The 24777-nt window shown below is 37.4% G+C and overlaps 2 protein-coding genes across 2 annotated transcripts in view; both read right to left on the bottom strand.

Annotated features, from left to right (window-relative positions):
* The window catches only part of LOC135087155 (otoferlin-like), a 71525-nt gene extending 64153 nt beyond the window's left edge, over window positions 1–7372 (bottom strand). Inside the window, exons 1-4 of the mRNA XM_063981989.1 lie at window positions 7019–7372; window positions 5538–5807; window positions 4562–4748; window positions 3153–3215 (exon numbers count right to left, since the gene is read on the bottom strand). Of these exons, the coding sequence (XP_063838059.1) occupies window positions 3153–3215; window positions 4562–4748; window positions 5538–5807; window positions 7019–7218 (720 nt within the window). The 5' untranslated portion in view covers window positions 7219–7372. The remainder of the gene's footprint in view (window positions 1–3152; window positions 3216–4561; window positions 4749–5537; window positions 5808–7018) is intronic.
* Window positions 7334–24777, bottom strand: part of LOC135087041 (uncharacterized) — a 116552-nt gene continuing 99108 nt past the window's right edge. The window contains exons 4-5 of the mRNA XM_063981891.1: window positions 7492–7935; window positions 7334–7390 (exon numbers count right to left, since the gene is read on the bottom strand). Of these exons, the coding sequence (XP_063837961.1) occupies window positions 7334–7390; window positions 7492–7935 (501 nt within the window). The remainder of the gene's footprint in view (window positions 7391–7491; window positions 7936–24777) is intronic.

Below are 24777 nucleotides of genomic sequence, written 5' to 3'. Positions count from 1 at the left end.
CATATATAGAAAACGAATAGAGGTAACTTTGGGAATTTATTCTATCGAGTCAACTTCATCAAATCGTGTTTCCATCCGTTAATAGCCCTAGAAAATATCCTCAACTATGCCCAATAAAAATCTTAGCCTTTAATTTTACTGTTTAGTACCTCAAAAATGAAAAATGAAAACCTCATTTTCGCCATTTTCTCTGCTACCCGGCCTTAAACAATTTTCACGCGTACAAAGTCGCGGGAACAGCTTGTTCTTAGATAAAATGCCAGATTTCTGACCGTTACGTCCCTACCTCAGTCAGTTTAAACGTGATTTAAAGTTTGCGGCACAGAATGCTAGAGAATGTCCCCCAGGGTCAGTGATTTTACGCAGGACCGCGGGTACACATTACCCGGGTAGTTTGCCCGAAATGCACAAACTTTTACAGCTAACTTTGGCGGTTATCCCAGAAAAAATATTGAAAAGTAAATATCGTTTTGTAAAATTACCGCTTAAGGTCATATTTTTTGTGAATTTGAGCTTTATTAGCTTTTATAGTAGGTATTAGTAAGTCCAAACATTGCGAATTTTTATAATTCATAGAAGGTGAAGGTAATAATTAGTCTTCAGGAAAACCAGATATAACAATTGCCTACCTTAAGGTTTACACTCTAAAATATGAAAGGTAATTTGATCAAATCTTGAACCTTAACTACATCACAAATAAATAAGAATAAGTAATTGTCTGTTAAAATAACACATTTCACGTCTGTTGAAACGTCAAGATACCTGCATTTCCATATTTACCTTTAGATTTATTACTAAAAAACTTAAATTCAGCATGCACCGCTAAGATTAACCGAGTTATAAAGTTTCAACGATATCTTAACCTGAAGCCTTCCAACAGCGCCATAAACGTCTTTCGTTCGAACTAAAGTAAAACAAGCTTTGTTTAATTTGAAAAACTAATCTCGTATGCTTCGCGAGTTCATGTTTGAGTTGTGTTGAAAACATTTAGCTCTAAAGATAAGGTTTGAGTGACGTAACATCGCTTTATGAGAGACGAAGTTTAATTTAACTAAAATAAAGTGTTGTTTTTTAATCTAATTTTCCACCCTCTTGCATTATTTAGCTAACTTGTGTCAGAAACACAAGAGTATGATCATTTCTATACGACACAAAGTTTGTATATTAATTTCAATTTATTAACGCAGAAAAAAATGACTTCAAGTCAACAAGATATAGCTGTTGCTACATTTTAAAAATAATCATGTACAAGCACTAATGAAGTTTCAGTGATTTTAATTTACTTCATTCAAAGTCCGCGCAGGTGTTACGTAATTTAAATTTGCAATCACTTTACTTGAACTTCATTATGTATTCCGTGCTGCCGATGCACCACGGTGCAAAATTGTAGCATGTACTCTTCTACTAATGAAGTAACGCAAATCGTATACAGAAAATCTGCGATGCCTCAATCCACTGAAATGTACAGTCACGGAATGAAAAGGTTCGTCAGTTTTCAAATTGATTCCTTTAACGAATCGCGAGCACATATTACCTTTTGAAACTATGTTACAGAATAATCTCGAGTTAAAGAAAATAATCTTTAACTGTTCGTCCGTAAAGTTCAAAATTATTCAGATCAAAGTTGTTTGACGATTTATCTTGTCAAGAAGATTATTATGATTGATAAACTAAAACCTTCTTGTTGGTTCAACCTGCCATTATCATTTCTATTAAATAAAAAAAACTATTGTCAATTGGTCAATATCATCATTGCATTGCACTGATGGGATAGAAAAATAAACAAGCAAAACCTTATTCGTTAGCAAACGTCATATTTATTTAAATGTTAGCAGCACTGTTTCTTGCACTATTATGTTGGCAGGTTTGACTCTTACAGTACCTAGTGCAAGCGAAAACCGACACTAAGGTGACGAACCTTTTCATTCCGCGACTGTACCTACAGTTTCATAAAGAGTCGGGAGAGGGAAACTCGATTTTCCCTTCGATCTCTCGATCTCTTCTCGATCCCTCGATCCCTTCCATCATCGGGGAACCAGACGCAGGTTAGCGTACCATCCCTATACTGTTAACATTCAACCAGCTCGCACTAAGCGTTTCGATGACTCTTTTATGATGCGAACAGCTAGGGACTGGAATTAGCTGCTTGCTGCTGTCTTTCCCGAAAGGTATAATCCGGCGAGAGTGAATAGGCACTTACAGGACAGATATGTACCATCCTAGACTGCATCCTACTTACATCAGGTGCGATTGTGGTCAAATACCTGCCTTGTTATGCATAAAGAAAAATAAAGAAAATTTTAAAATCGTCGATCACATTAGAATTTAAAACAAGACTTTGTAGCATGAAGATAGGTATAAGTAGTGTTTCGCAAATACTGCTTAAATTAACATTTTATGATCCAGTATCGCAGATAAAAAAGCTAACGGAGCGCTTGAGCGAAAATCCTATTATCTTTCCAGAGCTTAGAGTATATTTAAAGCAGTGTCACTCGTTCAGGCGTGTCATGAAGATTGTTAATGCATAACGCACTAAATTAGTCCGTGTGTATGGTGCACGGGACACAAATTGAGCGATGAATAAATCATAGCCTCGCAGAGGTGATGCTGGTGAATTTTTAAACTAGCTCTCGAGTTATCGGCGACTGTGAAGTATCAAAAATGTAGGTTTATTGAGAAAGATATTCCGAAAAAGGTTTTTAGTTAGGAAATAAAGAATTGAATAGATCTGTTCATTTTTGGATTGAAATGATTAAATTAAATTATTTATTGGTCGAAGAACACGTTTACAACACATCTTGGCTATCTCTAAGCACGTAAATCGAAAATGTTTTGAAGAGTTTTACGCATACCTATAAATACATCAACAATTAAGTCGCCCTTTTTCATAAGTACTAAAACTAGTACAGGCATAAACGCATATTATGATCAAAATCCATGAACAATTTATGCATTTATAAACAAGCGTCAGGTGACGCTTGCCTGCTTCTCGCAAACATTGTTTTCAAATCAAGATTTAATATTAGACTACGTACGTTTTTGGAGTAAATAATGGTCGAGCTTAAAGCTTAGGTAAATGCATAGCGCTTTCGCATAGCAGCTGTAATATAAGATAGCGAAGCTGATATTAATAAATTATACTAAGTACTTACCGACAGGGTGATTATCTTGTCCAACAGCATCTTCGGAGCGATGTGGAAGTCAAAGACGAAGTACTGCGAACAAAGAATAAAGGGTGTTAAGCGTACTAAACTGAATATCTTACATAATAACATATTTTATCGTTATATCGAGAAAGGTTATCTATTTAAAACGATGATATCGTTTTCATTAGTCGTCTAAAATCGATGATAAAATTATATCGAGGCCGACAAGAAGATTTCATTTAAATTTAAGTACTTAAAGTTGTTTTTTTTAATAAGTTACATCTGAGTTTCTTTCAACTATGATCAGAAATAGTGTAGCCAATACAACACTACAGAAACATTAAACAAAAATGTTCAGCACATTCCATCCCATTATTGATTCCGAAGCAAAAGCGGTTGCACCCATTTAAAAGCTTCAGCTGATCTGGTGTTTCAAAGGATTTGTTTTAGACCTAAAATAGACGGAGTTCCTCTGTGTTGTTCAACATCTAGATAGGGGGATTAGTTATACGGAGTTCCCGATCGTGCTCCCAACGTTACGCTCTGTGTGTTGAAGATTACTTTGAGATCCCTTTAATACCGTCACAAACAAAAGCCGTCTTGGTACCCATGGTACGATATATGTTGCTGATAAGGAACATGAACCTATAGGCAAACAGGCTCACAATTCCTGCGAACGTAATAAGCTTGAGGCTATAAAAATGATGGTTGGTTATGGGTAGGCTTAGTGAAATCGGTGTCCACTTTCTCAGTCATTGATGTGCCCGTCAGATCAGCCAAATATATCCTTTCAATCGTCCTGTAAAATGTGATCTTGGAAATGACCCATGACAATGCCAACGTCGTCAACGAATAGTTGCAATTTTGTCAACTTTCACGCTAACTGTACTTAGGATTTCCTCAACTAAAGTGCACTCTCGATATCGTGCATTTTTATTAGCATTCCATTAGGTTTGGTAATGGATGGGGGAGGATCTAGACACGTACAAAGGTTAATCCCCGGTTTAATCACCCTGACCTGATAAAATTCTCTGAACATCCAAAAGTACCTTTGCAACCATTTTTGCTACGGAATCGCATGATCAAGGCTTTTGATATGTACAATCAAAAAGATTCTTCCTAAAATGCTAGCTCTAAATAGTAAGTAGTAGCTTTTTAATAACCCTGACTATAAATTCAAAGTACTATTAGGTACTTGAGTTGAACGCGAACGCTTATATCATTTTACAAACTCCTCCTATATTTCGACGTAAGCTATACTCTGGGTCTATTCAACCTTTACTTCTTGGGATTCATTTTCATTAGAAGCCACACTGTGGATCTTGGGCTGGTGATATAAGCTGCCCACATCTGCTGTATTGTTGAGTAACCTTTTGTCGTTGAATAAATAATCTTTGAATTTTGAATCTACTTACTTCATTGTAATACGGGCAGTTGGTGCTCTCCTTGACGCTGGTGTATTTGCGGTGGTCTCCGATCTGGACGCAGACCACAGGGTCCATGTTCAGGCCAGCCAGCTGACGGGCCTCGATGATGGTGATGCAGACTTGGAAGTCCGCAGCTTTAAGAGCAGACGGCCCGGCGCTGTCGATCAGGTGACGCCTAAAACAAAGCCCAAAGGCTTTTATAGTTATATGTATAATGCGTTGTCACCTTCTGGGACTGCATCTCTAGTGGTACTCGTAGGTATAACATTAAAGTTTGAATTAACAGAGCACCGAAGATGTTGAAATCTTTGAACGATAGGTACATGCCATTTTACGTTCCTAATAATTTATCTATGATTTCAACACAGAAGTGTTCCAGTAACAGTGGATGCAGATTCTACTATCCTTTAGAAGCTTAGCACTTCCTCGGACACGTACTGTATCTTGATCCTAAACCATCGGTACACCTTTTATGATCAGTATATTTCCCGTTTACACTAACCTTTGACATCCACACAATGTTTCAAAATTTAGCCCCTTTTGTACCGCGTTTCCACTGTAATGCTATTGGCATGTGATCCGGGTGACCCGATACCTGGGGCTGTTTGAACAAAGGCTGTTCCAATCACAATGCAGGCTTTAAAGCTTTGTAAGCCGGCCTAAATGCAAGCCTGGATTCGGCGAAATTTCATTTGTATATTGCAGCATAGTCCTTTTGTCTATTTAGTTAATCAACGGAATGGACAAATTGATTTATGAATTCCTTCTCCGAACTATATTTCCGAAATATATATTATAGCCGAGATAACTAAAATTTAAAATCCTATCATTTTAAAATATCCATAGGTATTTGAAAATATCTCTCATGATAACTGGATAAATGAATTACTTAGGTACTTTATGGAAAAGGCCATTTGACGCGATACTTCATCAAGTTACTTTTGAGTATTAAAGTGGTACTTACAGTCTCTTCACTTTGAGGGTTTCAGCAGGCGAGCGAGTGTCAACCAGGATGTCGTCAGATGACACGGAGGCAGCAGACGAGGTAGGCTGTTCTGGCTCCGATGACGGACCAGGCTGGTCGAGGAGCCCCTGTTCTTCATCCCCGATACTTTCACGAGGACGCCGGCCGAGTCTTATCAAGGCACGCATAGCTTTCAAGGTAGTTGGGGTGCGCTTGCGGTCGCGGTCCGCAATGGTGACCGTCTTCTCAGGACCCATTGAGAAACCACGCCTGGATGGACAAGATGAAATTGTTGTGATTGTTGCATAAATCTACTTACTTATTCAAAAAGGCAACATTGGAGATAAGTACAGGACTCATAGAAAGTCTTGTTATAATACACCTTTAACAATCACAGTGTGTCTATTATTTTAAAGTTATTATAGCGCTAATATGAAAAGAGGGGTATCGTGTACTCCGAAGGGTGATGAGCTTATCAAGCTTCAAATTTTTATGCTTTTAAAAATGTCGCTATAAATAACCATCACAAAAACAACATCTACATCGTTACTAAGTACTATTTTCGTTTAAGAAGTGAAGTGAAGAAAGAAGTGAAGAAACTGGACGCTTACAAAGAAAAAGTAGATGCTGTGAAAAGGAACAGCTATAAGCCGCTTAAAGCGACGTCTTGTATTTCTATTTTATTAGTGCAAGATTCATATTTCACTGATTCGTTTTACTTGGAAAAATAGAGACAGCCTTTGACCAGTTGCACTGCACTATTATTCATCTGTTGCTTGCCGACTGCATACGGTATTTCACTTTTTACGAGTAAACCGATATGCTTCATTATTAAGCCAGAAGAAATTTTCAATATTCAGGATACGGGTATTTTATTTCCATCAATATGTTCAGTTTATTTTCCAGTTTTAAAACCAATTACGTATGAACGGAGAACGAGCCGTGGCGAGTGAGAGTGGCACTACACGCTTATTGACCTTAATTGGTTGTTGCCTCCTAATTGGTTTGATTAAACATTAACAAATGTAAATTCAATTGACTGTGTAACCAAATACGAGTATATTCCTTTACAACAAAATGCCCTATCTGTAAATATATCTCACAGTGAAACCTTGTCTTACAAGAATATTAATGGCCCTTCAGAAGGGAGGATTTCTTGCAAGATTTAAAATTCTGTTCCTTGTGTCTAGCATCAGATATTTTGAAATGTTTGTTTATTTCACGCAGTCTCCGCATTAACTAGGTCAATTTAGAATTCAGTGCCGGGGCGTTTGTGTGTAATTAAAGTAACCAATGCAAAAATATGCTACAACTTTGAAGTTTTGTAATGATACATTCATTCCCGGGCTTTTTCATTATAAACGTGGAAATAACATTTTTATTCTTTTATAAACCAGATGCTGCTAGGGGCGTGACGAAAGGTCGGTCTGAATTAAAAGTTGCATGTTTCGGGGTCTCATTAAATTAAATTACGCCCTTACCTTAGGAAACGTTTTCCGACGATCTTCAGTTTCCGTCCTCTAGATTCATCTCCGTCGAGGTTAATGATGATCTCTTTGTTCAGGAAAGAGCGTTCAATGTTGGCTATGTTCCGCTCGATGTCTTCTAGTGCGTGGTCATCGTCGTCTGCTTCAGATTGAGCGTCTGAGCTATGGCCGGACTCTTGCAATGAGCCATACATGGAGCCGTGAGCAGAGCCATGCCCGGACGCGTGTGCAGATGATTGCCCGGACGTATGAGCTGACGCGGGTCCAGACGCGTGTCCGGAAGCGTGCGCGGTCGATTGACCAGAAGTGCTAGCGGTCGCGTATCCAGGCACGTGTGTGGAAGCTTGACCATAGCTTGGCGCTTGTCTGGACGAGTAAGCGGCTGCAGTGTGAACGGACGCGAGCCTGGATGAGTGGCCGGACGCGTGAGCGGATAGGATTCTAGACGCGTGTGCCGATAGACCGGCCGTATGATGTGTGAATCCAGAACCAGAAGCGACTGCGTGCGCTGCCGTGGAGGAGTGAGAGGGCGCTTGACCGGTTGAGTGTACAACTGCTGAAGTAGACCCATAGGCGGCTGTTGAACTAGAAGCGTGCGCGTTCGATGACCCAACCCCGTGTCCGGATGCTTGGCCAGATGCGTGTCCTGACGCTTGCCCAGATGCGTGTCCAGACGCATGACCAGGTCCATGAGCTGCTTGGCCAGATGCGTGTACGGACGCTTGGCCAGATGCGTGTCCAGACGCATGACTAGGTCCATGATTAGAGCCATGAACGGAGGGGATGTCAGACTGATGGGATCCTCTGGCTGAGCTCAAGGCGGTTGGGCAGACCTCGTCTTCGGGCGGCAAGACTGGTAGCACCACTGATGGTCGTGGAGGAGTGTAGAACACATCCATTTCCAGCCATGCCTGTGGACAAAGAAACGTTCCGTCAATAATAATATAGATTAATCAATGTAATAGGACCTCAAAAAGAAGGACAGTTAATTAACAGTGTTAAAACACGAAACCTATGCGAGCAAAGCCACGAGAGAATAAAGGCTAATATTTCAAAAAACAATGAATTATTACAATAAAATTCCACAAAGAACTCGCTTTTCTCCTGTAATAAAATAAAAGCGGTCTACGGAATGGCATTGTATATTCAAAGTTTAGTGTTACAATGTATAAGAATTACCTACTTCTTACGTTTAAGTTGATGTAAATAGGTAATTTAAAAGTACGTACACTACATAATCTCTGTGAGTTGTAATGTTTAAAATCCCTGCCTCGTTATCATGAATATACTTGCGTTTGGTGGTATCATAATTTGTATATTCGCTCCGCGGTGCCTCATGCATAAATTATGAAGAAGCCTAAATTGATGGCCAGCAGTGTCCGGGCCAACCTTGTGAAATTATTAACTAAGTACCGTTTTACTCTTACAGTAGGTCGGCAGGTACTATCGTTTAGATCAGTGACGTAATAATACATGAGGTTCGGCTTGTTGTCTAGCCCATTCCGACATTTATAGGATTTACCTACGATTGCTGGATTGTGTTGACTAATATAATGTGTGTACAGCTAGTTCGGAGTTTTGGTAGGACATTTTTGTGTGCTATTATTAACACCTTTGCTGCGGCAGTAACTTTCTAATACTTTCCATTCCTTCGGTACAAGGTCAGTAAACCTGGTATTAAAACTTACATTGTGGCGGAACAAGGCTTAAAGACCTTGTAATATTTAAGATATATTAATTTTATTTTTGGCTTCATGTTAATAGATATTGTGTTTTTTTCTTTGAATATTAATAATAATGCATTTATTGACATACACTTGAAGGCGTTCGTGAATAACTTGTTTAGTATAAAAATTATAGCTATATTCAAAATACAAGGCTTATGCACCCTGTGCCGCACTGAAGTAAGGAAGTCTGGTGGGTATTCTAGGGATGTGAAATACAAATATCGATAGTTTAAATTAAGTTTTAATAAAAATTTAAAAAAGTAACAAACAAAGATGTTTTAATAATTTAGTCTAAATATTTTACAAATAAGACATACGTGCATAAATACTTAAATAAGCTATATTTAAAGAAAACATATTATTTAATAACATTTAGTTACAACTTCCAATGTTTGTCACGAAAAACATTATTTAAATTAGCAATAAATCGTGTAGCAAATTAAATTATAATCAATTTGCAGTTTTGATTTTGTTTGTTTCTCTTGACGCCATGTCGACATGTGCGTTACGAATGCGAGGCAACACTGGCTGCACGAAGCTAGCGTGGGGTGCGGTACCAGGTGCGCAGGGTACAAGGTGCTTCGACCTGGTTTCGCATTGTGAAGACATTTTATTACTTCCGTGCGGTACCAGGTCTAAAAACCTGGTATTAAGGTAGGTACATCATTGGATTCTATTTTAAGAATACATCATAGATATATATTCATCACTTTCCTACACCGGACCCAATTGAAGTTATGCCTTTCGCACGACAAGGAAGACTATAATTTTCTTAGCCGCACGGTAAGCGAGACGTACACAAGGTCTATAGACCTGGTTTCGCACTCAACGTGTTAAGGAGACAATCACTTTGTTTGTAAGTTACCGTTAATACTGTAGGTAGGTTTACACGGTTCACACTAACTTGAAAATCCTGAAATAAGCTAGTGTTGTCAATTGATATATACGTACTTAGACGAGGTTTTAAGTACCTAACTATGTTCCATATATTTGCGGGTTCGGTCTTGATTGGTTTCAACAACTTATTGAATATTCTACATTCCACATTTCTTGATTTGACAACTGTCTCCCGTATTACAACAGAAGGATGAGTACTAAGTTTCGAAGTCGAGTTACTGATCTTTAGTGTACAACCTCATAAGTACTGATTAGTATAATATGTATTACAAGATTTACACAGAAAAAATGCAGTAGACAGAACCTGCATGGTAGAATAGCTAATGTAAACTTTTTCTTCAGTACACAAATTATGTTATTTCAAGTTCAAATTAATACAAAACGTAACAGCTCTTATGCTACAATACTTGTTATATCACAATAGACGTTGTATTTGTCTAGTATAAAATATAATTTAAAAAGCAAACCTCGTTATTATAATGAGACACTTTATCGAGGACAACGTCCTTTGCGTGCACGGGTTTCTAACAAGAAAAATAGTGTTTATTTTCTTAGTTCAAGTGAAGCGTGGGAGAGCGAGCCGTGACATCCCAACTAATATTAAAAATGCGAAAGTAACTCTGTCTGTCTGTCTGTCTGTCTGTCTGTTACGCTTTCCCGCTTAAACCTCGCAACCGATTTTGATGAAATTTGGCATAGAGATAGTTCGAGTCCCGGGAAAGAACATAGGATAGTTTTTATCCCGGTTTTTGAAACAGGGACGCGCGCGATAAAGTTTTTCTGTGACAGACAAAATTCCACGCGGGCGAAGCCGCGGGCGGAAAGCTAGTAATATTATATGTCCAGTGGGAAAAGCATGGAATTTTCCCACTGGGGCAGAAAATATTGTCACCCTACAAACTGTCAAACATCCTGACTTTAATAGAGATAAACAGCTTATCAATCGCTTTAAAAAAGCTGTAACTAGATGAGTAAAAAATAATGTTCTATCAAAACTTGTGAAATATAGTTTTAATCTTCAAGTTAATTGTAATTGTACAGTTAGAATATTACAAAATTTTATCAAAGTAGACGAATTAGATACGGACTTCAGCACTTTGGTCGTAGGTACGTAATAAAATAAAATCTCACCCGAGGGAAATAAAATGGGGCCGTTATAGTAGCTATAATAAGCAGGTAAAATAACCAGTGTTATACCCAGTCACTGGTGATGTTTTTAGTTGATGATATTTGTTAAAATGTTGATGACGTCATAATGAGTAGGCATTTGTGCCGTCCAGAATAAATTTATTTATTTATTGATTATTCATTATTGAGCAATTACATATTTGATCCAAATAGCGTCCTAAATCCTCTTTAGGTTTGTCTAGACACTATTGTTCTCTATACAAATAAAAACAAACGTTTTAGTATAAGCATTCACAACACTTTCAGATATTACAATACAAAATATTATTTCAGCAAGTGCGCACTACGATAACGAAAGACTCGACGTTCGATCGCGACAAATATTTGGGTATTAAGCTACGAGAATGTGCAATATTTATCAACAAAAGGATCCCATGTTTTTTATGTGATTGTGCTATTAATATTAATAATTTAACTAGCTGTCCCGACAGACGTTGCCTTGTCTCAAGAAAATTTAATTATGTCCGTTAAGTTTACTCGATTTGTTTAATTTTCCGCGCAAATTTCATAATTTTTTACATAAGAACCTTCTCTTGACAATAACAAACACGCAAAAAAATAGACCATGGGAAATATAGATCCATTTTTATGTATTAGAAGAAGAATAATATTGTAAATGCAAAGTGTATGTTGTTTGATATTCAGGGACAAACCTCATAATATACCTCTACAGTAGACATAATTGCCACGTGTCGTAAATGATAGAGTGCCAAATTGTTTTTCAGTCCATTTTGGACTTTACCTAACTGCATTATGAATGACAAGCGGCCGCCCGCGACTTCGTTCGCGTAGACCTCGTTTCATGTTGATAGATGGCGTTTCACGGCTTCCCCCGCATAAATATTTACGAACGTCAAAAACATGGCGCTTTTTAGACAGGTCTTATTTATTTATTGAAATTTATTTGTCACATGTCGTCGTAAATTATAGCCTATAATATGTTAATCTGGGTAATAAACAATAATACTGTAAAGTTTCAACAAAATCCGTTCAGTACTTTTTGCGTGAAAGAGTAACAAACGTCCAGATATCCAGACATCCACACAAACTTTCGCATTTATAATACACTAGCGGCCGCCCGCGACTTCGTACGCGTGGATCCCGTTTTACCCCCTTCATCTATCTTACGCGGTTTAGATTTTTTCATACAAATGTTTTTTCCCGCTAACTCCCGTTCCCGTGGGAATTTTGCAATATTCTGTTGTAACTAAGCTTTAAGTTTACTAAGGTACCTGCATGTCTAATTTCAAGCGTCTTAGATTTTCAACTTAAGCGGTTTAGATTTTTCATACAAAAGAATTTTCCCGCTAATTCCCGTTCCCGTTGGAATTCCTAAGTATACTATAACCTGCCCAGGAGTATGAAGAATAATTGTACCAAGTTTCGTTAAAATCCGTCGAGTAGTTTTTGTTTCTATAAGGAACATACAGACAGACAGACAGACAGATAAAAAATTTTACTGATTGCATTTTTGCCATCAGTATCGATCACTAATCACCCCCTGATAGTTATTTTGAAAATATATTTCATGTACAGAATTGACCTTTCTACAGATTTATTATAAGTATTGTATTATTGTATAAAAATATAAAAAAGTTCCTAACGTTTTCTCTTCCTAACAACCTATATCGTCAAATTATTCTTGTTGGGCGAGTGAGTCGTTCGCACCTCACTTCAACTCGTTATTTTGTATCTTCCCTATTGTGCTTAGAGCCTTAGAGGTTTGAAAATGTCACTACGTTTCCCGGTGTAAGGTTTGTGTCCAATAATTGGGGTAATTGGTGCTTACTGTTGCTTAAAGGGAACTGGATTCAATAGACTTTTTAAAGGTTTTCAGGGTGCGGTTGGTAAACTGACTGATTTTGGTCTACATCTTTAGATGGATAATGTCGTGTTACAATATTTTTTGTACTTGATGATATAAGTTTTAATAAAGTACCACAATCTCTTATAGAACTACTTGTTCATAAATTCAAACTACAGAATTACAGATTAAGAAAACCCTTAAGAAAAAACTAGCTTTTGCCCACGTGAAATTTAATTTGTCACAGATCGTCATAAATTATAGCCTATATGTTATTCTACTGTAAAGTTTCATCAAAATCCGTTCAGTAGTTTTGCGTGAAAGAGTTACAAACATCCAGACATCCATACAAACTTTCGCATTTATAATATTAGTAGGATAACAGTAAATTTTAGTAAATATTAGTAAGAAGTAAGATAATGAATACCTACTATAAAGTAAATCATTATTTAAATGACCTCAGTGCGTGGACTTTACCTACCTAGCTCGCACTTATTACCTACATTGTATTTAATTGAAAAACAGCTTTCCGCCACTTCCTCTCAGTACCAGCCCATATTATGTTAACCGGAAATGGTGATAGGGCAAGTTATTATTTGGACGTTTAATTATTTTTAATTATTTTGTAGAAAAATATTCCCAAACATTTCTAACGAACTGTCCAGTTGAACTTTAACTTGTTTAAATTAATTATTTATCCTAAACGTTACAACTCCGAGAGACGGGTGTTGAATATCAAATGGAAAGTTCATTTTGTAGTACTTATATTTTAACCAGAGGGCGTTGTGTGAGTTTACGTCAAACGTATTCGATATTGACTGCGTAAAAAGTGACAATAAGGCTGAGTTGCACCACCTAACTTTAACCGTGACTATAACGATAACCGGTGTATTTTGTATGGAGTTTGACAGATCTTTGACGTTTGTTAAAATCAAAGTAAGATGGTGCAACCCTGCCTAAATGTATGACGGATTATACAGCGCCCCTAGCGGAAACTTTCAAGAACTGAAATCTTCATAAAATATATTTTTTAACGCATTCGATATGGACTGCGCTTAATGTAAACTCACACTACGCCCACAGTTCTAAGTTGACTTATGCCCGTTTTCACCACCAATCTCTAATTTTTAAGTGACCCCTATGGTAACACATAACAGGAATTTTGTTTTCATAGAGATCACTCACAGTTAAAAAATAGAAAATGATGGTGAAAACGGGCATGAGAGAAACTTCAGTTGGCTGGTGCAGTAAGATAACCCTTTAAGTATTATAATACTAGTATTCACTTACGTATTTTGCAACGAGTCTGCAAGTACCTAGTTGTTAAAGTAAATCTCTATTTCGCAGACTTAGCTAGGATACGTTCGGGACGTGCTAAGTACAAACTTTAGTTAGTCTTGCAGCAGTAACGTGGTTCTTCCAAAACTTAGCTAACTTGGGATGTAGTGGAAATTGCTTCATCTCACATTTTGCGAGCTCACCTTACTATTAAAACGGCGCTTATAGTATACAACGGAGATAAATAAACTTGTTTATATCTACCGTTCCTTAAGTTAGATTCATGGTTTAATGTCCAGACCAGCTATAAGAAGGAAGTTTTTTCATATTGCATTGTGAGTAATGTCATTTGAATCAAATTAAGTTGCTTTTATTATGATTTGATCTATTATTATTGATTTTGATTTGACTGAAAGTCATATTCTGGTAACAGCAAAGTCTGAAATACTTCAAGTTAACAAAGATGGAATTTATTTCATTCTGTTAGTTTCTAAACGGCATTGGAAATAAAGCGGTCAGGGGTACCCAAAACAATTCGTGTTTAAGGAAAAGCGTTTCATTTGTGAGTTTAAGGAAATGGGTCACTGTGCCTCAGGCGTGGTGGGCTTATCATCATTAAAATTCAGTGGGCCCACAGCCTAGGCTTGCGCAGACGAGGGACTTTTGACCAGCACTGGACAAAAATTCCTGAATCGGGAAAAAATTTACGCCGAGAATTTGCCCACAAAGCACAGACATAACACACACGCATGATTAATTTGTTGTTATTTAGTGAAGCGAAATTTCGCTATGTGCGTTGTTGCTTCCAGTCACGTTAGCTCTATTTTTTTGTGGACTCCCTCATACTTTTATCCAGTCCTATCCTGTCCTCAGTTCATCGGAGGATTTTGGTACGGGTTAGTACTTTAGTCCGCTGTCTGCACTATTCGATACAGTTTACACGTATAAGGGATCTAGTATGTTAACGGACAAATCTATTTGGTGCAATGAATTTTGTTTTGGTAAGTAAAGGTTTCATTTTTTTAATTTTTAACGAATAATTTTTTCTTTCTTTCAAAAAACCTCGTCTGCGTATGCCTTTACTCTGTCGGAATAGAAATCGCAATACAACTCTGTACGCAGAAGTTTTTGTTTGGTGTCCTGTTGCGTGGACACGTTTGAACCGCGTTCGGGTAAATGTGAAAACTGTTTCAGCGTTTGAAATTCTGTGTATAATTCAGAAAGTTGGTCTCGATGTTGGTTAATTTACAGTACGTAGCATGGTTTGTAATAAAACTTGGCCCGGAATTTAAATCGTCTCATAGAGACATTACCATAGTTTCTGAACCGTACCGTAGTTTTCTATAAAAACGGGGAATACTATTTTCACGCGTACAAAGTGGACGGGCAAAAAAAATCATAAACTAAATTTCCACGTGTTTGTTATTATTTAGAAATACAAGGCATTTCCGAGAGGCGTGTGTTAGATAATCTATTTGTCTGACAGATCGATCTTCACATGGGCTCAGCTCTGCGATAAATTCTTTGCTGTATTTCTATTCGTACCTACTATATACTTAAGTACAGGTTGTGAGGGACAGGTGGCAAAAACTTCTAACAGGGCGTTCAAACAGAAAACAAGTTGAAAAACAATTTCTTGTCGGAAAGTTCACGGTACTAATAACTTTTTAACTAATAAAACTGATAAAAGAGTACGTTGAGAAAGTGAAATACAAATTTTCACGAAAAATAATGATAACATGGAATATGAAACATTATGCATCCACTAGCAAAATAGTATTTCAACGTAATCAGACAGTAAATATCAAAACAATATTGTCTGTAATTTTGTTTGTTAAATGAAAAAAAAAAACGTTAAGTTGGCGATTAGACAGTTGAATCAAAGTTCATCCCGGCGTTGTTACAGTCGATTTTGAGAGGGCACTTTGCCCAGCCACCACTCGGTAGAGAAATGAAGTTGATGTTGTTACGTTTCGTCTTGTTAAGTAATTGCTAGCTTGGGTCAATCTAGATAATTGTTAGAAAAATGCTCCCGAATTATTTGAGGCTTCTAGTAACTTCTTTTTGGACCTTCTTCTATCGAATTGGTTGGAACAAATGAAGTCATAACATTTGAAAGAAAGAAAATGTTTATTTGGCACACAATAAAAAGAAAAACAAAGAAAAACCTCAACATAATCAAAATTAGAGTTGTTGCTAGACATGAGCAAATATACGCCCGTATTCACAAACATTATTATGAGGTCTACTGTGCGCGTGGACGCACAGGGTGACACACGAACCAATCACAAAGCTCTATTCAACGCTGTGCGTTCGATTTGCTGCTTCACTTAAGCAAGCATCGTTTGTGAATACGGGCGATAGATAGTCACGATTGACATATTATAGCATAGAAGACCGATATCTTCTTGTATTTGTTATATTCTACCTTCATCTTCATATCCGTAGAGTCTCAAAATTGGAAAATTCTCACCAAAGCTTTATAGTACCATTTTACAGCACATTCTAAGAACGTATTTATGTAGGTAGCCCCTCGCTTAAATTCCTGAATTGACCACTTGTGGAACGGTTTACGAGCCAGAAGACGGTGTTGTACGACGACAGCTCGTCGAACTAAACACTGTTGCGTCTTATTTAGTAGTAGAAGGGGCGACTTTGCTATAAAAATGAATATTCTGATGTGGCTGTAGCCTGTATAAAGGTTTTCTTAGTGCGAGTTACCGCCCACGCGAATCTAGAAAGGCTTAGGCGACAAAACCAAACGTAACAGTACTAGAGCTTCTACGAGTATTTGCGATGCAGTAACTATATGCATGAATTTGGTAAAGGAATAATTATTGTCAATCACGTACCTAACTGACAAATATTAATCGAATGTAGTGTGTTGAGTTTGGTATTAATGATTGAAACTTTGTCGTCGATTTTGATTTAATAATTCGGTACCTATAAATAATGCTTTTCATGCTGAAAAGTTTAAAGGCAATTGACAGTCGTGGTCAACTATTTAGGGACAGATAGAATACTAAAGCAATATTAAGTGTTCATATCCTATTATTGTGAGCTTCATTCGAGATTAGTGATTGTTAACACGCTCACTGCGTAACCATTTTTCGTAGACTTTCAGCCAGTGCGTATGAGGTCTTTTCGAGTCAATATTGAACTTCTTTACAGTGCGTATGAGACCTTTTCTGCCTCACAAAATATTGTTTCTAAAAATACTTTAAATATAGCTCAGGAAAGACAATATTGGCTTGAAACTTTTCTATTATAAACTTAAATAGATGTTTAACCTTAAACTAGCTTCGCCCGCAGTTATGACATTTTGGTATTGAATAAATTAAAAAAATATATATGACATCTTTTCTGCCTCATTTCGCACTGAAAGAAAGTCCAATTTGTGTCTCGACTAGGGATGGGAATAAAACAAAATTTCAGTTACCATAAAATTATAATATTTGTTTTTAATTAAAGTGTTTTTCATTAAAACAGGGCAAACAGTAGGATTTGTCACACAGAACACAAAAAGTTTCAATTTTTTTAGTTTTTTTTTTGCAGCCTGAGTGCTATTTAGTGTTAGTCTTAATCTGTCGTAGCAACCTACGCAGCGCTTTCGTTGACCACCTTTTTTAAGCGAATGTTCAGCACATCGTTGTCGGCCGTTTGGTGTAGTGGTTCGAAACGGACTACTATTCCGGAGGTTGCGAGTTCGATTCCCGCACAGTATTTGTGTGCATGAACATATTTGTTTGTATTGGACTGGGTGTTTTCTGTATAATAATATGTATGTATTTAAAAAAAAAGTATTTAAGTATGTTTATATCCGTTGTCTAGTACCCATAGTACAAGCTTTGCTTAGTTTGGGACTAGAAGCGCAGTGTAAAATGTCCAAAAATATTTATTATTATCTATCTATACTTATAATAAATCTGTAGAGAGGTCAATTCTGTACATGAAATATATTTTCAAAATAACTATCAGGGGGTGATTAGTGATCGATACTGATGCCAAAAATGCAATCAGTAAAATTTTTGTCTGTCTGTCTGTCTGTCTGTCTGTCTGTCTGTCTGTCTGTATGTTCCTTATAGAAACAAAAACTACTCGACGGATTTTAACGAAACTTGGTACAATTATTCTTCATACTCCTGGGCAGGTTATAGGATACTTAGGAATTCCCACGGGAACGGGCATTAGCGGGAAAATCCTTTTGTATGAAAAATCTAAACCGCTTAAGTTAGACGCTTGAAATTTGGCAAGCAGGTACCTTAGTAAACTTAAAGCTTAGTTATAACAGGATATTGCAAAATTCCTACGGGAACGGGAATTAGCGAGAAAAAACATTTGTATGAAAAAGTCTAAGCCACGTAAGATAGACGCTTGAAATTTGGCATGCAGGTACCTTAGTAAACTTAAAGCTTAGTTACAACAGGATATTGCAAAATTCTCACGGGAACGGGAGTTAGCGGGAAAAAACATTTGTATGAAAAAATCTAAACCGCGTAAGTTAGACGCTTAAAATTTGGCATGCAGGTACCTTAGTAAACTTAAAGCTTAGTTACAACAGGATATTGCGAAATTCCAACGGGAACGGGAGTTAGCGGGAAAAAACATTTGTATGAAAAAATCTAAACCGCGTAAGATAGATGAAGGGGGTAAAACGGGATCCACGCGTACGAAGTCGCGGGCGGCCGCTAGTTATTATTATTATCTGCCACTAGGAATACCTGAAATAAATACGTGCGTCAAGTGTATACAAATGCCATTTTTAGTTAAAAAGTCAGTGTTAATGTGTCACCGGCTAACAGCGTGCGTCCGTATCGAAACTTATCACATCACTACTCAAAATGCGCGGCGCCCGCGCCTCACTCTGTGCGGTTATGAGGCCTGCAATTTTTGAGGCAGTTCAGACCTCACGGCGCACTGAACGTGATTAATTTCTATCCAGTGCGTATGGGACCTAATCGACCTCATACAATATTTTCTACGTCATTATGCTAGGCTTCGTAAGAGAAGCAATTTGATATATTTGTCTCTGTTGTACTCATAGAAATGTTAAAATAGTCGCCCCCCGCACAGAGTGAGAGAACGCGATTATGACTGCCGCACCTGCGATAAGTTCTGCATGTGGCTTTTTAGACCTCATAACGCAGTGAGCGTGTTAATTTGTAAACATATTGACTATCAAGAACTCTAAGTTGAATGACGGATTGTACAGCGCCCCTAGGCATAAATACATATTTTTTAACACGCTTATTAGTGAGAACGTTTGATGTAAACTCACACTAAGCCCTCTGACCCCAGAACGCATACCTACAGTGTGTCAATTCTTATTTTTACCCAATTGTTGTGAATAAATGCAAACATGTTAACCAGAGAAGCATATGCAGTTATGCATACATGTTATCGAGTTCACTAACATGGAACGAGTTTTGTTTCCCACAATAAGTACTGTGGAAAACCAATGCATTTTTAAAATTTGATCAACACTGGGAAAGTTGTATCGATTGCTTCCTCGTGGGGCTTAGTTACTGCCCTTTTCGAGGGCTCAATAACGTTAGTCCGTGGTTTGTTGATGCTGCAGGAGTGATAACATTAACCAGCTACTCTCCCAGAGTCTGGAGTGTGTACCGATCTTTTTAATATTGATCAAATTAAGTAACTAAGTAGGTACTTAGTAACGATCAACGATCGTAATTTATTAAGGCCAACTACAATTACCTAAAAGTAAACTCACTTTTTAAAGCTGTTTTGAGACAAACAATCAAAATATTTAGAGTTGCGTTATCTTCACTTTAACAGTAACTATAACTTTAATCGGGGTTTTTGTATGGAGTTTGATACACTTTTGTGAGGCGGGTCGCTACATTCCCTACAATATGGTCGAGTGAAGCGATGGCTGGTTCACACGTCATGTCTGTGAACAGGCGCTGCCTTCGGGGACTGGTCAAGACAAGATTAGGTATATCTTGTTTCCTTTAACAATTAACAATCAACTTAGACAGTGGCACGGCACTAAATATAAGTATATACAATTTATTTAAAACTACCACACGGTTCTGTTATGGTGCCTTGCTTTTCTCTCTAGAGTTTTCTTGCCTTGTCTCCTAAATAGTTTTATATCTGGCACTTAGCCAGAAGGATATCTTAGACTTGTCATGCTCACTAAAATGTCTTTGGGGTAGTGGCGTGGGAGGCGGGTCGTTACATTCCCTATAATATGGTCGAGTGAAGCGATGGCTGGTTCACACGTCATGTCTGTGAACAGGCGCTGCCTTCGGGGACTGGTCAAGGAAAGATATACCTGACATAAAATATATGTATCAAAACGCAACAATTAACCTAGAAATTAGCACGGCACTAAAGAAATATATTCAAAACTGCCACGCGGTCTCGTGCTAGATGGGCGTCTTAAAGGCCACCTTCTATCAAGGGGAGCGCGTGGTAAGTAACTTGCTTCTGAATGTATATGTAACTTTCTACTTTTTTATATTTTTTATATTTTTAAACCGGCAGACAGTGGTGACTGAGTTTTTTGCGGCGCTTCTTCTCAGCACTTGCCAAATGTTTGTCTCGAAGCGCTGGTAGGGCAAAAAAAGAATGAGACATGTATAGGCTCCTTAAGAGCATTTGACGATTTGCAAGAACTAATTTAATTAGTCTAAACAAATAAAGATAATTTTGATTTTGATTGATTTTGATTTTTTGCTAATACCTACCAAAGACATGAGCATCTCAACTTACACAATAATCCTAAAACAAAGTCCTAATACAACAATCCTAGCGAATTCATCTCATTGCCTAACAATCAACTCTCCTTTTCGTATCCAAATAATTGTTACAACACTGTTTGTACTCGTACAATAAAAGGGCTTTCTAATTGCCCTGTTTGGCCTTTGACTTCCTGCCCAAACAACCTGTTGGTGGTTACCTCCACATTAGTGGGCTCACCTTCACTGAGCACACAAAGGAAACGATTCCATTCGCTCAAAAGTATACGTTCTACAATAGACGGCAAATGAAGCTAAACACCGCGGATTCTAATATAGTTGTATTAAGTCCTATTTTGCTACAAAATGTATAGTTTAATGTGCTGTTGTACGTTTGCAAATCGCCAACGTTTGCCAGCTTTTGTTTGTTGAATAATCTCTGGGATAATTGAACACTTTGTAAATGAAAACAACTCCGTACTAGTTTGAAGATTAAATGCTTGAAATGAACTGTACATTTACAACTTCGAACTCCTCCTATGTATTAATTTCGTTGCGGGTCCAATGACAGTATAACTTTCCCCCGGGACAAACTTCAGCTTCACTGGTTGGGTTTTTATTGGCGGTCGAGCTGTAGATCCTGGCTACACAGGCTACACAAAATGAGAGGTAGGAATAGTCCCATGTATGTGTACATTCTTCCTCGTAATTTACTGGAATTTAGTGACCTGATTCAAACTTACTTATCTGGTATACTTATTTTAATGTCGGACAATCATTTTAGTGTAGTAAAATGTCTAAAATCAACTGGCCAGTAAACAGAAGTATTTTCCCTTTGTAAGTAATTATCCCAACTTAAGAAACAAAAATAGAATAAACTTAACTGTATATCCGCTTGACTACAGAGGCAATAATAGTATACCTACTTACTTACATTAAAAAAGGATAGATAGAAGTCATAAATCTTTATTCTTTATCTTCATTTTTATCTTTAATACCTTACTTGTTATCAAAATAATTCTACATTCACGTGAAACCCCAAGGGTAGCACTATAGATGCATGATAAACTTATCTGTTATTTCGTCTGATATAAAAGCCGATTTCCAAAGACCCAAAGGACAGTCCATCTAATATTTATTTTTTCCAAACCAATAATTTTGTTAGTTAGTCATCAATATTACTTGTTTACTGTCCCAGTTCATTTGAAAGTCGTACCTATTTGAGTTAAAGTAACTTAATTCTCTATTTTCTTATTACATTACTTGACTATTCATATTTTGATTGATGAAAATTTTTTGAAAGCAGCGTTCAAATATTTAACTTAGTATTTCGTACCTAGAATGTACATTTCAAATGAAATGGACTTACATTTGCTTTTGATAAAAATATTGAAATGGGAATTGTGTAATCTGAACAAAGTTATAGTTTTAACTACATATAAGCCAACGCAGGATTATAATGTATGAAATTTATAAAAAAAACTTAATTTTAATAATTAGCTTGAGAAAATAAGCGACAACGCATTTCCAAAGAGAATCTTATGCCCGTTTTCACCATCAATCCCTATTTTCTAAGTGGCTTCTATGGTAACACATAACAGGCATTTTATTTCATAGGGGTCACTTAAAAATTAAGGATTGATGGTGAAAACGGGCAAAAAAGTTATATTTATATATTACTTACCTAATAGGAGTATAATTTTCAACTGTGTGTTAATCCTTAAGTATAAATCGTTTTCAGCAAACAGGTATGTAACTTATTAAATATTCGCTTTTACGTCCTCCCTTTGTTGGTCGTGGTCAGACAAACGTAAGAACAGTCTTTGTGTTCAGTTATCATAAAAGGCAGATAACTTATCGCAAATCCTCTGTTTCTGTTTTTAAAGCATATAAAGCCATGTATTCATTAGGCAACATTTGTTGACAAACTGTTTATGACTAGTGTGAAACAAGTTTACCATAAATAAACACAGGTGTACACAGCCACACTTGCTCTCCACTCATAGAGGGGAGCACAGCAACATGTATCATAAACAATGTTTTATCACCTATGTTTATGGACTGTTTATAAACTGTTTACAGAGATGATGAAACATTATGAAACATTGTTTATGAACAGTTTATAAACAGTATTTATCAACAAATGTTGCATAATGAATACACGGCTTTATGCTACTACGATCTGCCTTTAGTGGTAAGCAACGTTCATCGGTACATTTGCAAAGCGAAACAAAAACCGCAAATAGAAAGTGTCTTGAGGCAATATTTTACAGCTACGAGTAATTGGGTATTATGAACACTTCAAAGGAATAAATATTTCGTCGTATTTATTATTTTGTTTGTCAATCGTATAAATCGTATTTATATTCTTTTACGTTGTGTCAAGTAATTTACTATTTACCCGTTTCAAGCGTACAAATGTCTGTATTTGTCATCGGTTTCGTTCGTTTACCTACGATTATTTGCTACAAAAAATATTCTGTTTGAGATTTTATTGGCATTGTGTCTCCGATGTTTTGTGTTTATTTGCTATAAAATATCTTCGCAAAAAGGGCCAAGATTTTTTTTTGAAAAAGAATCAACTTATTTCGTCCATGTGTTATCACGATAGGCTCACCGCCTAAATCTGCGAAAAATGACAACACATGGAAATTCTTATGAATACAGATTTTTAAAGGATATACAAAGTAGAGGTGGGCGCCGATATAAAATTGGCCGGCGGCGGCGCGCCGACTTTTTGACCTCGGCGGCGGCGGCGTCGGCGGCGTGACCTTGTTTGAACTTTGTTCATTAGGTTTTTTTTAAAATCTGCTTTTTTAGTATCTGTCGTCAAGACTAATCAGGTGATTTGCAGTTGGTTGGGGTTTGAGCCACTAAAGCAGTGGTTTACCCTAGTAAATTAGCTCTCTTGATCATAGATGCTTTGATATTTGGTTAGCGGGTTTGGCTGAGATCAGGTTCTCGTGTATCCCCTAAAGGCGAGCCTACCAATGTGCCGATAAAAGTACCCTTAACATGTATTTTTGGGCTCTTTGGAGGCACATAGTTAATGTTGGATTAGCTGACTGTCGGTGGAATATTATATTCAGATCTGTTTTATTTATATTTATGGTCTTTCCATGTCATCCTACGGTCCAGGATTTTAATGCAGGTTGATTGCAGCAATGTGTCGAGGTCTAGATTGGCCGGAGGATAAGTTTCACGTCTTAAGTGATATTATGGTGAGACTTCGGGGCTTAATTACATGCGCCACTTGGTCAGCCAAGCAGCTGACTTTGCAACAGTCTAGTCGCTTTAAGATCACAGTTACATTTGAGGAAGGCTGCAGCTTTCTGGTGTCTGGGCTACTTTACTAGTAGATATAGAGTATCGGACCAAGTACAAAGTCCTGGGGTACTCCAGCTTTGCAACTAAAGAGAGAAGATTTTGTCACCGAGTTTGATTTAAAACTGTTACTGAGATAAGAATCCATCAGCAGGTAGTAGAAGTGTGCTAGAAGGTACTTTTTAATTTCATAGAGTAGTCCTTTATGATAAACCCAGCTGAAGCCGCAGCGAAAGCAGACAGGATTCTTTCTTTTCCAAACATTGTACTGATTATGGTTGGTATGGTTTCTGCCAAAATTTATGGTCGGGTATACTATATTACATGGGTCATACTTAGGCAAGGGAATAAACGAGCAAGAATGATCCTTTTCCATAATTTTAACAATACAAATGTCAGATTAATTGAGCGATAAGAGAATTCGTTAGGCGACTTGCCAGCCTTATAGATCATTTCCAAAGTTAAGAGACTTGCGAGGTTCTTCTCACTCAGTGTGGTCATTGTCAAGACCATGGACTTCATGGTGCTCAGATCAAATACAAGTGCTTTACGAGGGTCCATTTTGGCTATTTCTTTAGCTTAGCCATCTCTCTTAGCATTAGTTCTTTCGTTTCAGCCGTAAGACGTCCTGCGCCGCTCGCATCCAGGCACTTCCTGCGACCTTCCCCAAATCGTCGGTCCACCTAGTGGGAGGCCTGCCCACGCTACGTCTTCCGGCTCGTGGTTGCCACTCAAAAACTTTACTGCCCCAGCGGCCATCAGCTCTACGAGATATGTGCCCCGCCCACTGCCACTTGATTTTAGCGATTCTGTGGGCTATGTCAGTCACTT

This window comes from Ostrinia nubilalis, chromosome Z (assembly GCF_963855985.1).
Source record: "Ostrinia nubilalis chromosome Z, ilOstNubi1.1, whole genome shotgun sequence".
NCBI lineage: Eukaryota > Metazoa > Arthropoda > Insecta > Lepidoptera > Crambidae > Ostrinia > Ostrinia nubilalis.
Note: the sequence above shows the minus strand (reverse complement) of the source record. Positions and strands in the feature narration are given on the sequence as shown.